Source organism: Danio rerio, chromosome 8 (genome assembly GCF_052040795.2).
Source record: "Danio rerio strain M-AB ecotype USA chromosome 8, GRCz13ab, whole genome shotgun sequence".
NCBI lineage: Eukaryota > Metazoa > Chordata > Actinopteri > Cypriniformes > Danionidae > Danio > Danio rerio.
The window spans coordinates 43,266,558-43,281,921 of record NC_141028.1 but is presented as its reverse complement, the minus strand read 5'-3'; the positions used below and the strand labels follow the sequence as shown (position 1 = coordinate 43,281,921).

General features: G+C 33.7%; 1 protein-coding gene and 1 long non-coding RNA gene across 7 annotated transcripts in view; one reads left to right on the top strand and one right to left on the bottom strand.

Annotated features, from left to right (window-relative positions):
• LOC147842795 (uncharacterized) overlaps positions 1-15,364 on the bottom strand; it is a 294,644-nt gene that overhangs the window by 64,634 nt on the left and 214,646 nt on the right. The gene's annotated exons all lie outside the window — the stretch shown is intronic.
• Positions 1-15,364, top strand: part of pcsk5b (proprotein convertase subtilisin/kexin type 5b) — a 238,500-nt gene that overhangs the window by 173,982 nt on the left and 49,154 nt on the right. For 4 of the 6 annotated variants that reach the window (XR_015497170.1, XM_087263488.1, XM_087263487.1 and 1 more), the window contains exons 18-20: positions 5,801-5,904; positions 6,950-7,088; positions 7,184-7,299. Coding sequence is in view for 5 of the 6 variants with exons in the window: in XM_087263488.1 (XP_087119614.1) it covers positions 5,801-5,904; positions 6,950-7,088; positions 7,184-7,299 (359 nt within the window). In the remaining variant the exon portion in view is untranslated. 6 annotated transcript variants of the gene reach the window in all.

Sequence of the window (15,364 nt, the reverse complement as noted above, 5' to 3'; positions counted from 1 at the left end):
TTAGGTCAATTAAAAACGGGACTTAATTGCATCTTTTTTTATACTAAATTAAATACATAAAATTTACGATGTGCCATAAATCATAACATGTCTTTTTAGGATAAGTCTTATTTAGTAATACCTTTTACAAAATACTATTGCTGGGTAAAGTGATAGACATTTTAGCCCTAAGAAAATGTAAAAATTGCAGTAACTATTTATTTTACTATTTATTTAATTTATCACCTTTTAAAATATATGGGAATGTGCTGTAACATGGGGGACATTTGACCTGGTCACATGTGAAAATTCTGTAATAAATTTAAACCGTAATATCCTGAGCTGGACCAATATATTTTTCTGATAGTTTAGTATGTACTCCTTCAACTGAAATGTTAAAATCTTGGATAATGTAAACATTTGTCAGGTACAGTTACTACTATGACATCGCACCAAATAGTAGGACTTACTCAACCAGGAGCTACAGCTTTAGAGAAAAAGTTGCAAAAGTTTGCGACGCAGTTTGCAAATGTTTGTTGGAACGATGGTTTTGGGATGCACCAAATCAACAAACTATGTTTATAACTAAGGGAATTTCAACTTTAGTTGGTTTTTGAAATTATTATATTTAAATGTTAAAAATATTTTGGAAATAATATAATTCCTTGCGCCACCTGGTGGATATTGTGTACAGCACAAATGTGTAGCACATCATGTGACAAATTGCAGGATGACACGTAAAGAAACGCACATCCCAGTAGCCAAATCTGTACATAAACTGACAATGTTTGTTTTACAGTTGAGTTACAACATTTTAAGTTACAAAGCAGACAGTCTATTCATATTCATGTTATTCAAATTAGGCATCATTGTCAGCATGTCTTTCTTTGGGCCTTTGTGCCGCCCTGCAACAGAATACTGTCTCAGTCAGGCAAAGACTGGATACCGTCCTTAGTTTGGGCCCTTTCCACATCAGATGTGTATCAGTATTTTGGCCTCAAATTTTTCTCTCCCTAAAATAATATCAGCTGGCAGTTTGTCCACCACTGCTGTTGCCTAATTATACCTTTTTATATCCCTTTATTGGCATTATGTGTCAGTTGTAGAAGCATAGTTTTCATTATTTTATTGCTAATAAATAGTAAAGCTTTCATAGATTGTCCATAAACAAAATACTGAAGCTTTGTGGCCTGGCTGCTTTCATAAGAAACAAATAAGCTCTTGACCAATTATATACCATGTATATCTGGCATAGTATTGTGGGTTGTTGTTCAGTTTAGACTCATGAGCATGTTTGATGTTGCATGTTTGGTGTAGTTTAGATGGCTGAGAACTGCTGAGCCTGTTTGGTGGCTTCAAGACCTGAGGTCAGCTTGTATTCCTTGACCCAGGTTTGACTGTCATATGGGGGCACTCAAAGCAACTGCTCCGAGTTCAGCAGTTCTCCAACCATCTCCTTGATGTGAATATCTGGCCTGGCCTCTGTTCTGCAGACAATTCGATGCTTCTGTTGGAGGTTTCCCCCTCTGGTCATTTCTTGCAATTGCTGATGGTAATGTTAAACTTCTGCAGAAGCTAAACTTTCAGGTGGTCATAGCCATCTACAGTACTTGATCCTCATCCATCACTAAGTATGCCTATATAAGGTATATCTTGTCCCATTAGCAATGGCACCAACTAATAGCTCTACTCCTCTCCTTGAGAGGCTAGCTGCTCAAATTGCCACAAGACAGCTTTCAATGTTGTCCCCCAATTGTAGTGCAAGATTCGGCATCTTTGTCAACATGACAGGCTCTGCTGATTAGGGATGGTTAGTGTGTCAGCATGCTGAACTAATATTGATCTACTGGATACTCTGCACAGTGCAGGAGTCGGGTGCTCCATTTGTGTGATTGTGGTGTTTTTTTAAGTCCCTGCTGCAGGTTGACCTGTCTGCAGAATTGAGTCATGTAACACCCATAGCTCTTGAAGGTATCTGAGCCACTGCACATTGAGAAATTGACTCAAAAGGAATGCCTCTCCTGGAATGAGATGGGCCCGGCTCGCTCTAGATACTTGGGAGCCCCTCAGATGCCTATTCCTCTTTAACAGACTAAGAATGTAGATGAAAGGTCTTTTCCCTTTGTGCTCTTTTATGAATAGCTATCCCACTATTACCACCATTGATCTAATTTGTCAGCTGAAAAGGAAAACTGAAAACTGTATTAACCGTTCATCATAAGATTTTGCTGTTTAACATCTACAGATATGCAAAAAAAATTTATGGAAGGACAGTCTTTTTACTCAAAGTTTATTAATAAAATCCGTGATAATCCTAGAAGGCAATTCTTTACCATAGGTTGTTTAATAATTTCTTGACCAGCCATCTTTAAGTATGTATGAAGATTAAATCTTTTTATGATTGAAATTGGAAGTTACCACAACATAAAATGGATAGTAAAGAGAAGCATTTGCAAATTTTTCATTCTTTCATTTTCTTTCAGCTTTGTTCCTTTATTCTTAACTCATTCAGCATATGTTTTACACAGCTGATGCCCTTCCAGCTGCAACCCAGTGCTGGGAAACCAAAATTCACACATATACTCTACAGCCAATTTAGTTAATTCAGTTTACCGATACCTTATGTCTTTGGACTGTGGAAGAAACTAGAGCACCCAGAGAAAACCCATGCATGGAAACATGGAAAGAACATACAAACTCCAAACAGAAATGCAAACTGGTCCAGATGGTACTCGAACCAGCAGCCTTCTTGCTGTGAGGCGAACGTGCTACCCACTGAGCTTTTTGCAAATTTTATCTCAGTGAAATTCCTCTTCTAGCTGCCTTGACCCTATTCCAACAATATATTTAAAGAAGTAAATAATTGATTGTAAACAGGAACTTGTACAAATGCTTTAATAAAAAAAAAAAAAAAAAAAACTGTTGTGAAGCCACGTTTAAAGAAACCAAACCTGGATTGCACCATCTCTAATATTTACAGACCAAATTTCCATTTTTAAGTTTTAGATAAAGTTGTATTGCAACAGCTTAATACATTTTTAGATGAGCAGAGAATTTTGGGATAAATATCAGTCAGGTTTAGGCAAAGTAAAAAAAAACTTAAAAAAAAACTGAAACAACATAACAAAAAGTAGTAAACGATCTGAGATTAAATTCGGATAATGGTAATGTATCAGTTTTAATCCTCCTGGATTAAGAAGACATGCAGTACAGGTGAATTGGTTTGGCTAAATTGTTCGTAGTGTATGAGAGTGTATGAATGTTTCCCAGAGATGGTTTGCAGCTGGAAGGACATCCGCTGTGTTAAACATATGCTGGATAAGTTAGCGGTTCATTCCAATGTGGCAACCCCAGAATAATTAAGGGACTAAGCCAAAAAGAAAATAAATAAATGAATGAAAATATTAATATTCTAGAAGCATAATCTTGTATAACAAATAGAGCTGTAAATGTTATATATTATTTATATACTTAATTTACAGGTGGCTTTTAAAAAATTTTAATCAACATTAAAATGAATGTAAATTCCTCTTTGCCAGATATAATTAAGGGATCAATTAAACTAAATTAATACAGTTGCAAAAAAATGATAAATATTACATAAGCAATGTTTCAGAAGCCGATGGACATCAGTTGATGAATTAATGATGCGAAGTTTATTGTACAAATTTATAAGGATTAAATATCCAACAGGAGTAAATATCTTGTTGACATTTAGAAATCTTGCTGTATTTATCATTTAAATGCACGATTTTTCCCGCATGGTAATTCGTTATCTATGGTGTGTAGGCTATATTTTGGGTCCTGTTGATTGCTAATTAAAAATCAAAACCTTTCTAAAATGTATGTGTTGTTTATATGTTATTATTCATGTTTTATTTTGTTCCCCTGTGAAGATAACAAATACCAACAACCCTATTATAAGATAATTTTTTTGTGCTCATATTAATCTAACTCAGGCTAGAGTGCATGAAAGATTGTTTTTTTCTGCAGTCCAACATGTATTGCTTTTATTAAATTATAACAGCTGACATCACACAGTTTTTAAATTGTATAGTATTACGTGTTTTTAAATGGAAGTGCTTATATGTACTTTAGCGACCCTTTGTTGTAGTGCAGATACCGGCGGTCAAGTGAGAAGTTTGGGGGGCGTGGTTGATTTGACCTACAAGCATTTGGTTGGAAGCTTGATTCCGCAGCTCCTCCTCTGCCTTCATCAGGCAATCCTTCTGCGCATGCCCAGGCTCCAATTTCAACAGTCTTTTGCGACAGTTTGTGCCCGTCATGAGGGGTTTTGCCTTCAAAGCATTCAATGGAAAAAGGAACCGTCACGTCGTCCATATTGTATATAGTCATTGAATTCAACATGTAGCTTGATATATTGACTAGTGTAACATATAACAAACAAACGTACAAAACATAACAAAAACAAGACAGAAAAGCAAGGAAAATAGAGATTTTAGATAAAAAGGCAAATCTAACTCTTGCACAACTATTAAGAACCAATAAGTATGTAAACACCTTAAGAGGCCTCAGCATAAATGCACAACTAAATACTTGTATTTAGTGGGTCTTTGTTTCTCGTGTTGTGCTTGTTAGATGAAGTCTCTTAAGAGTTACTTTGTTGTTTGCATGGAGTTTGCTGAGCAGATAGGGGGATATGCGCGATGCAGGCTTTTAACCAAGTTACATTTTGGCAGAAAATAAAAAAACAACCTCAGCCAAGTCCTGCGTGTACAGAAAAAGGGTCTCCCATGGTGTTAGGAAACATCTGCGATGATGTTGGGGTTTAACAGTCATTAAAAGACTAAACAGACTAAACTATAACTCATGGTTTGAAAATACACCAAGCATACAAGTTATTATTCTATGTTATACTGTAGGTCATGAGCTGTAGAATTATGTATGGAGAAGAATGACACCAAACATGACAATTTTAGAAATATATAAAACATAATTCATGCATTCTTAGTAAGTCTAATGTCTTGAAAAGGGCATATACTGGTGTAAGAATTCAAAGTGTAATAAAGCAAGAGAATACTTAGGTAACAAAAATATGAATTTTAAGATTTATAATGAGTCAATTTCAATAGTGTGTGTCTTTGGGTGTGTTCTTTTTTTTTTGGATTGTCTTTTAGGATGGAACAGGTTGGTTCTGGCAAGGATCTTGGTAGATAAGATGTCACTGAGTGACTTTCACCAGCAAACTCGCTAGCACCAGTCATAAACTCACATAGAAAAAAACAAGAACCTTTTTAGAGTTACAATGAAATTTCACCTTAGGACTGTATGTTACAATTACTGCATCTTGATTAACAGGTTGGAAAAACAAATAGGTTTGTCTGGAACATTTTAAAATTAGGTCAATCTGTATATTTAATTTATATTTATTTCTATAGCGCTTTTACAATGTAGATTGTGTCAAAGCAGCTTAATATAGATGAAGTTCTAGTGAATTGAAACGGCTTTAGTTAAGTTTTCACAGTTGAAGTTCAATTTAGTTCAGTTCAGTATAATATAATTGTCACTGCTGGAAGCTGAAACACTGAAGAGAAAATCCAATGCTCCGCAGCTCCATAAGTCCCAAACCAAGCAAGCCAGTGGCAACATTGGCAAGAAACAAACTTCAACAATTGACGAAAGTGAAGGAAAAAAAACTAATTGAGAAAAACCAGGCTCAGCTGGACACAGCCAGTTCTCCTCTGGCCACAGTAGTAATTGTAGAAGTAGTAGTGGTGGTGGTGTGGTCTGTGATCTCTATGAATAGTTCACTTTTCATTTACATATTTTTCTTCATTTCTGTCTATCTTTTTTCTGATAGTCTACAGGGGAATAAGTGTCAGCTGAGCTGTGAACCTGGCACCTATTATAATGGGCACCGAAGGGCATGTGAAAAATGCCACTCTACTTGTGCCACCTGTGCAGGTAAATGCTCATTATTGTTTATATTATTATTATCATTATCATTATCATTATCATTATTATTATTGTTATTATTATTATTATTATTATTATTATTATTATTATTATTATTATTATTATTATTATTATTGTCATCGAGTAAACAAATGGGTAAAATAGGGGTTTCAGACTTTTGGGCATATTAAATATATAATTGCTTATTTAATTCTTTGGATTCAAAAAAATAAAGAAAGGAAGTTCTAGAAGGAAGAAAAAAATTTTTTTGGTATGGTTTTTCATCAATTTCTGGACAACTGCTTGTTTTTGAGTGGCGGTCCTTCTCTGTTGAGATCAGCTTAACAGCTTCAGCCTATTTTTAACCATGCCTTTCAGACCATTAGTTTGCTATGAAGGTATGATATAAAAAACATACTGATGTGCATCCACTTTATTAGTTTACATGGTTTTTAACATAGTTTTACTCCTAACTCACCCTGTAAGTAATAAGTCATTTTGTAAGATGATTCCATGTTTGTTTATTATTTACACTGAATTATTAAAAACAGTCAAATAAAGATTTACTATGATCACAGAGCAATGTTTCCATATCGAGATGTGCATGAGAATCACAGCTTTTGATAAATCATGATCTCCAGTTAATTTCAAATAATTGCACAACTTTACTTATGGGAGTAGGTTTTCAACTAGAAATCTGTCATAAGAAATTATTGCATTATTCAAGCACATGATTGTAATTAAATTCACTCCATAAATATTGTCTTGTTTTAATAATATGTAAAAAATTCAATGAGTTTTTCCTTAAAACTAGCAAAATAGCAATGGGGTAGGTTAAAAAATTGTTCCATTTCCTTTAGACAAGATTATTTTACCACATTTGCAGATAATTTAGCTTTTTTTATCTCTGGATTTTTTTTTTTTACTAATACACTAGTACCAATGGTCTTCCTAGCATTCTCAGAAGAAAAGTTTTAAAATTAATTTTCTTTGTGTGCATTGAAAAGTGTATATCAGATTATTTTGGGAAGATTATGGAATTTTCTGTACTCAGGAACTGGCTTGGAAGCATGCAATGAGTGTGCTCTAGGCTTTTACTTTGAGGAATGGCGTTGTGTCTCCAGCTGCAGTGTGGGATATTACTTGGCAGAACAAACAGCTGACAATGGAGATGTTCAAAAGTCCTGCCAAAAGTAAGTATTTCACTTCTAAATGTGGCATTCAAGAAAGTGTTTACACACAAACTAATGACATATTTTCCTCTGCACTGCTGTGATTGTGTATCTAGGTGTAATCCCACCTGCTATGCCTGTGCAGGGCCAGGGGACAGAAACTGCAGCAGCTGCGTGAATGGCTATAACCTGGAAAATGGTGTGTGTGTCATCAGCACCGTCTGCAAAGATGGTGAGTACAGTATGTTTGTGTGTGCTAGTGTCTAAATTTTGTTTTCTTTCCTATATATATATATATATATATATATATATATATATATATATATATATATATATATTCAGTAAAGGCTAATACACTGGTCACAATAATATATATATATATATATATATATATATATATATATATATATATATATATATATATATATTTTTTTTTTTTTTTTTTTTTTTTTTTTTTTTTTCATATTTACCGTGAAACATGTGTATTTCTGTCACCCTTTGACACTGTAAAATTGTATTTTTGTTCACTTTCTAAATGTTTATTCTCATTTTCTTCCCGATGATCTTTCCCTCAAATCTTTCCATCCTGGATTCCAATCACACCTGGATTTTCTCCTTCTTCGACCAATCAACTGGATTTAAAAAATAAATAAATAAACCAACAAAACAACATTTGCCTGTCACCTTGACACAATCTACATCACTTTCTGTCTGCTGGCCAATTGTCTCTCTGCTACTGTTTTTTTTCTGTTTTCTTTTTTCCCTGATCTCTGGAAAGCAAATGAAGAATCGTGGGCTGAGGGAAGTTTCTGTGTGCTAGTGAAAAAGAACAATCTGTGCCAGAGGAAAGTTCTTCAGCAGCTGTGCTGTAGAACATGTTCTCTAAAGGGCTAAAGGAACATTTCCAGCCTCATCTGTGGCTCACGTTCTGCTAATTTATATTCCAGTCGGGAGCCTCAAATATGGGACTACATCTTAAGGTTTCTCAATGCCAGAACTACAACAAACCTACCTTTATCTTTGTGTGTGTGTGTGTGTGTGTGTGTGTGTGTGTGTGTGTGCGTGCGTGCGTGCGTGCGTGCGTGCGTGCGTGCGTGCGTGCGTGCGTGCGTGCGTGTGTGTGTATAAGTGTATTTGTGTGTGTGTGTGTGTGTGTGTGTGTGTCTTTCTGTGTCTCTGTCTTTGTGTGTTGACAGAAGCTTTCATTGTGGTGTGACTGAGATCAGTAATAAACAGCAAATCATACATGTCAGTATTTTGTGACCAAAGCAAGGATGCCAAATTTTGTACCTTTTTTTTTTCGCTTTGGGTCCAGAGAAGAATAAGTGGAAGAGACTTACTAAACGTTGAAACAGCATTTCTGACTTTTCCACAAGTTTCACAAATGATGACAAAAGTTATGAAAGCCAATCTCTACACATTAAATGCAAACATCTGTAAGCAAATGGCCAACTATAAACCATAACACAGGTTTGTCTACTGACCATTACGACTGCAGTAAAATCAATAGCTGACTGAAGTACAAGGTACAATTAGTACTTCAAAGCCATGAGCCTTGAACTAATGTTAATGACCTGCCATTTAGCCCAGGAAAACCACTGCGATTAGATTAAAAATGCCGTGTCAGGTTTGTCTCACTATTGAGAGTTTCTTCTTTTCAGGCTCATCTGTTTTTGTATACTTGCATGTGTGTAATTGTAAACACCCATAAGTTGCATAAGTGGAAGAATAGGTGTTGTGAAACCTAAATATAACCACAGAAAGATGTTAGTGTAACCATGAAGAATCAGCTGAAGCACAGGTTTTAGTTGTGGTAGACAAAATAAATGACTGAAACATATTTTAAATGTTATTTTTTACCAAGCCCTTGTGATAAATCTTCTGATACATTCCAATAAATCCGTATTTGTGTATTTTATCTCTCCAATTCACAAACAACTCTCTTTGAAATCCTAGAAGATTTATTTTAAATTAACAAGGAACATTACAGCATGTATGTGGGTAGATCAGAGACGATTTATAGCATTTAGGTGAACTTCACAATAGTTTTTCACACCCATGACAGTGTCCATTTCAACCATTTCCCCTTTGTCTACTTGTCTTTTTTTTTTTTTTTTGATTCATCATGCAGATTAAAAGTTAGACTACTATTTTATTTATTTTTACTATTTTGTTAAGAATAATAAGTCCTCTATTCACTTAACTGGTGCTATTGAATAAATTGAGTTGTTAAAGACATAATATTTGTGGCTATTTTTTAAAACTTGGATTTGATCAGTCAAAAAAATTCATGAATTACAAATAAAAACTTTTAGTGTAGAAATTAATATAATCTCAGTGGCCATATGTTACTATGTAGTATATCCCTGCTGCAGTTTCCTAGGAAAAAAGTAAAGAAATGTATATTGTGTTTTAATAAAGGTCAGAAACGAGATGAAATGTTTAGTGCTACTAATATTACTACACAACACAAATTAGAATTATACATTAATTGAGAACGTCTTTGACCAATCCACTTCTGCTCAATGTTAAGGGGGTCTTTATATTTTTATTTATGAACGATGTGGTTTAAGATGGCATAGGCTTTTATTTATGAAAAAGATGTATAAATGGTAATAGCTCAGATGAGTCATGTGTTGTGGACTGGATAGCCCAGCCACTTTATATTAATTTTGTGCTCATTACTTTAAACAGCATGATTATAAGTTTTCTGTGCTTTCAGTAAATGCAAGTTTGCATAACTAATGTTATATAGAATTACAAAAAGAAGTCTTTGTTCAAATGTCTTACGTTTGCTTTGTTTTCCCAATGTTTTTTTTTTCTGTAAATGTATGCATGCATCTTTTTTTAAATAACCTTGTAAAACACGTTTTACCCACAATTAAAGCAATTCCCCTTTTGTACTACTTAGAAATACCATACATCAGCATAAATTACATTACCTGTTTAGAGGATTTAAAAAAGGCCATGTATTATAATTTCAGTCTTAAATTTTATTTGACTTTTTTGTTGTTAATTAATCGTAATGATGACAGTGCATTAATTGTTGCTGATGTCAGTTTAAAAATTCTTCTGTGAATGTGTCCTTTCACTTTAGATTCATATCCGACAGTTATATATGGCTATTCTGACATTGTTACATGTATTCTGCCTATATGTTGATTTAACAAAAAGCATTTGTAAGCAGAATGCAGAACAGAGTTTGTTGCATCTTGTGCTGGAATATTTAAATTGATAAAACCTTAAGCATGCAAGTTGGCAAAAGTGAAGCGAAAGCAGAAAAGTGAGAGATGGCAAGAGAGGGAGAGCATCAGCCTGCAACAGGTATCACAGGAATCACATATCCAAGTCAGATAGCAAAACACTCTCTTTGCTGTAAAATAATTAAAACAACGCATTAACTGCTCAGTGCACACATGTACTGAACTGTGACAAGAACCGAACACACACACACACACACACACACACACACACACACACACATATATATATATATATATATATATATATATATATATATATATATATATATATATATATATATATATATATATACATGTGTGTGTGTGTGTATATATATATATATATATATATATATATATATATATATATATATATATATATATATATATATATATATATAAACTACATATATTATATATATAAACTACATATATATATGTAGTCATAGCCAAGAAGAAAATAATTTATGTAGAAAAAAAATATGTTTCTTTATTTCTTTATTAATGAACTTCTAAAATAAAAACAACACTAAAAAACACTACATTTATTGTGTGATTTACTATGGCTATAGGAAATATTCCATTAAGTTGAATTCTTGTCGTTAACTGATTTGAAAAAAATTTATCTTCTTTTTGTTTACTTACAAAAAGCCATTTTAGTTTTAAAAAGAATAAATACATTTGAAAAGACCGAAAGCTGCATAGGTCACAGTGTCTTTTAAAGAGAAAATATATGTGCAGCCCCTTGTTCTTACCTGTGGCTATGACCTACTGCACAGTATGCTGCATAGCATGATATAACCTTTGCCGTTGACACAATAGTAGTTCTTGACAGTGTCTGTAAACATTTTAGCAAATGTATTATAATAAGCAGTTTAAGTGAGAAAACGTGTACACCTTTATCTTACTGTGTTACTTTAAGCATGCTGATTGACAATTCTGTTATTTATCATAAAGGTTCTTTGCTTTAGAACTTAACATAAGTGAAATTTTGGAATGATGGTGGCGCTAGAGAGTTTGAGTTAGAGAATACAAATTTGTCTTGGTCTAAAATCAGACTGTCCTCTATCAGTGAACTGCCATTGACTCCCAGAGCGGAAGAAGTAGAATAATGATAAGAACCAGACCGGATATAATAGGTGCCTGTGCACCTTCAGTGCTCAGCCCCTAAATATAGCTGCAAGCAGCAATTAAGGGGCCAACCAGTCCTGAGTCAAAATAAGCAAAGCAGTCCAGAAGCCATGAGCAACAAGCTTGGTAGGGAGTGATGGGTCGTTCTTGAACGGTTCGTTCATTTTGAAGCAATCTTTAACATGACTCAGGAACTACAAGTCCTCTCAGGGAGTAATTTGCTCATCCGTGTGTGCGCACATTTGTGCAGGTGGTATCGTTCATTTTTCAAGTCTTTTGAGTCGTTCATCACGAAAAGGCAGAAGCCAATCGTTTGCGTTTAGAGACAGAAAGAGATTTGATCCGTTCATCTCTCGAGTTCTTTATTAAGTTTGAGTCATTTATTCATCACAGAAAGGCAAGCCAATCATATGCGTTTAGAGCCGGAATGAGATTTGATCTGTTTATCTCCTCAGTCATTTGTTTTTCTTACTTGACTTGACACTACAGCAGAATTTGGTGTAGAAATTAGTAAATGGTTCCAAATCCTCTTTAAAGCCGGGTGCATCATAATCATTAATTATTATAATATTATAATTACTATTAATATTGTTATATTATTATTATGTGCATTTCTGATCTTAAACTGCTCCACTGCACACTGCAATGAGAACCTCAGTCAGTAATATTTATGTAAAGCTGATTTTTTGTTGCATCATGGAACATATTTTAGACTTTTCATAAAATCATCAAACTGTGTACCTAAAAAGCATTTTCTTAGAAATAAAAACGGTCTTTCCTATTGTCACTAAGTTGTTGTTACTTTTTTTTCTGGTGGATATGTGGTTTTATTTTTTAGTCTACAAATGATGGAACCATAGTTTTAAAAATATATATATTGTTTGTCTTTGCTGCCTTGCTATCAAAAAACAAACACTAAGCTATGATATGATAAATTTATCAAATTTTACAATTACAAGTGATTTGTAATTTGTTTAATTTTTTGCAGACTGTGTATTGGTCTAATATTTGTATAAAAAAAGATCATTGAGCATTTACATTTACTCATTTAGCAGAAGCTTTTATCCTGCGACCAACAAGTAATGATAAAAGATGCACTTCAAATCATCACTCCTCTCTTATGCTTTCTTTCCCGTTGTGTGACAAAAGAGCGAATGAACTAAGTGATTCATTGATTCGCACATGCGCACGTTGTATATAGTGCAGGAGAAGATTAGTTCATTTTTTGAGTTTTGTTTGTTTATCATGTGAAAGAATAAAATCTAGTCAATCATATGCATTTAGAGCCAGAAAAAAATTATCATGAGATCACAGGGTGCGTTTGACCCAAGGAATCAGAGAGAAAAGAATTTTGATTGTAGTCCATTCAGTTCAATAGTTATAAAGATTTGTAAGACTAATGGTGGAGCTACAGAGTTTGAGATAGAGATTTCAGGTTTGCTGTGTTTTATGTTTACACTGTCCTATCATTGTGCCAAATTATACAACTTTACCACATACAGCTAAATGGGCTGCCATTCAAATCCAGTGGAAGAAACAGAAGAATAAGACATTTGAAGTCTATTTTACTTAAAATGTCAGAAAATCTTAAAAACAACGATTGTCAAATATATATTGGTTTATAACTGTTTATAACCAAATTTATATGGTGCGGTCAGTGTGACACATCAAGTTTATTGTCAATATATTGAAGCATTGTACAGTTACAATCTCAGATTTGCCATTGGTCCAGTGAAAAAAAAAAAAAAACTTAACGCCTATTGACACAAATTCTTTAACTTTTTTTAGTATACTCTTTAAATGAGGTGAAAATTGGATTTACGGTTGAAAAGTTAAAAAATTTCTTAAAACAAAATCAAAATGGCAGACAGAAATTTTGCAGATGATGGTATAATTGGTGTCTGTGTTGTCAGCATGACCCAAAGATTAATTTGAGACCAATTTTATCAAAATAAGCATATGCAGTCAAAAGTTATTATTGAATTTGAACGTTTCATTATTAATGGCTAATAAATGTCTTATTACTCTTCACCTATAGGTGGTGCTGTTACCAAATTTTTATGGTGTCGTTAGCGTAAAAATTTTGTGTCAATAAAATTTGATGTCCTAAAATTTGATGTCTAAATTTTCTGTGGTTAATATCGAGGCTGTCTTTTATCATTGTACCAAGTTTTATAACTTTTGAGCAAACGCTTTTATGGGCTGCAGATTGCAAATTGCTGCAGAAGAAGAATAGGAACCAGAACAATTACAACAGGTTCCTTCCCAGCTTTGCTGCTTGCCCCTTAATAGTAAAAAGAACCGGAAATGATACAATAGGTGCCTACACGCCTTCATTGCTTGGCACCTAATGAAAACAATAACAAATGGTGTTTTCGCTGTTTGGTCCCTAATAAAAATAATGCAAACAAAAACAATATAGGTGCTTCTGCAACTTCGCTGCTTGTCTTCTAATAAGAAGAATGGCAATAAAAAGATTAGTTGCCTCCCCCTTTCTGTGCTTGGCCCCTAGTAAGAACACCAATAAAAGGCGGTAAAACTTTCTAAAAAAACTACTCACTACGAACTATTTATTAAGCATTAGCAATTAGTTAATTTATTATCTGTTATGTATTAACTCTACATTAATAGACATTAGTAAGCAGTTTTTAACTGCAGATACAAATGCTCTATTCTTGATTTATAAGCACATATATAATGTGCTTAATAATTGTATTTTCATATTTTGTCAATGATTAATTTAAAGTATTGCATTTACAAACTGCTTATTTAAAAATAGTTGGTGCTATTTTAAAATTAATTAAAATGCATAAGTAAATGATTAATAAACTAATTAAATTAACTTTTATATATCTTATTATTCAGGCATATACTAATAGTTAATTTGTATGTTAATAAATGCTTTATAAAGTCTTAAAACTTCCAGTTTTGTAACCTAAAGTGAGGACTATTTGTTTTATAAATGCCATATAAATCATAATTAAAGGCTGTTATATTCTAAACAGGAAAAAAAAAACATTAAAATAAATTTATTCTTCTATTCATTTAAAGATACACAGTAAAATGTTATGAAAAGAAAAATCTAATTAAAACAACCTTTGCAATCTTATGTAAAATAAAAATACTGTAGAGTTTAATCCTCGATAAATAACTGAAATGTTGTAGCATAATATATTGTTAAATTAATATGTTGGTTTTGTTTTATTCAGTTTTATTTATTGTATTTGTTTCTAACTGAATTTTGAAACTCCTGTTATTTGGCAAGGTTTAAAGTTTACAGTAATTTTACTTTTTAGATACGATTGCAAGCATTTATTGTTCATTTGACACTGAGCCTTAAATTGTCATTTATAAAAGGTTTACAATGCATAAATAGTCCTTTAGATTGGGTCCCAAACTGGATGAAGTTGAGTTATTAAAGCATTTGTAAACATACATATGTCACATTGGTAGGCAAGGAAGACAAGGATGGTTATCTTTTATGGTGTTTATTTAAAACAAGTCACTGAATCAAACTGAGGAAGCAGGAGAGTGGTGTCAAGGCTGTTAGTGATCTCATTAACAGCTCATAAGGTAAACATCTGATGTTAGCAATCTCTCACACAGTTCGATCTAGGAAACATCAGAAGGTTGAGACAGTAAGTGATGGGACTGATCTGGGAGTGCACGGTGACAGATCCTATGTAGCGAGGTCTCAGCTTTCTGGGCAGACAGAGGCGAATGTCCCTGGTGGAAAGCCATACCTTATCCCCTAGTTGGTAAGTGGGATTCGGCTGGCGGTGACGATTGGCATTGGTAGTATACCTCCGCACTGCCCGCTGAAGAGTCCCACATCCTCTCGCTGCCTAGGAACCACTGATTCATCCCGGGCACCTCCTAAGTTTCCCCGGTCCAGGGAAACAAGGATGGTTTGTAACCTAGGAC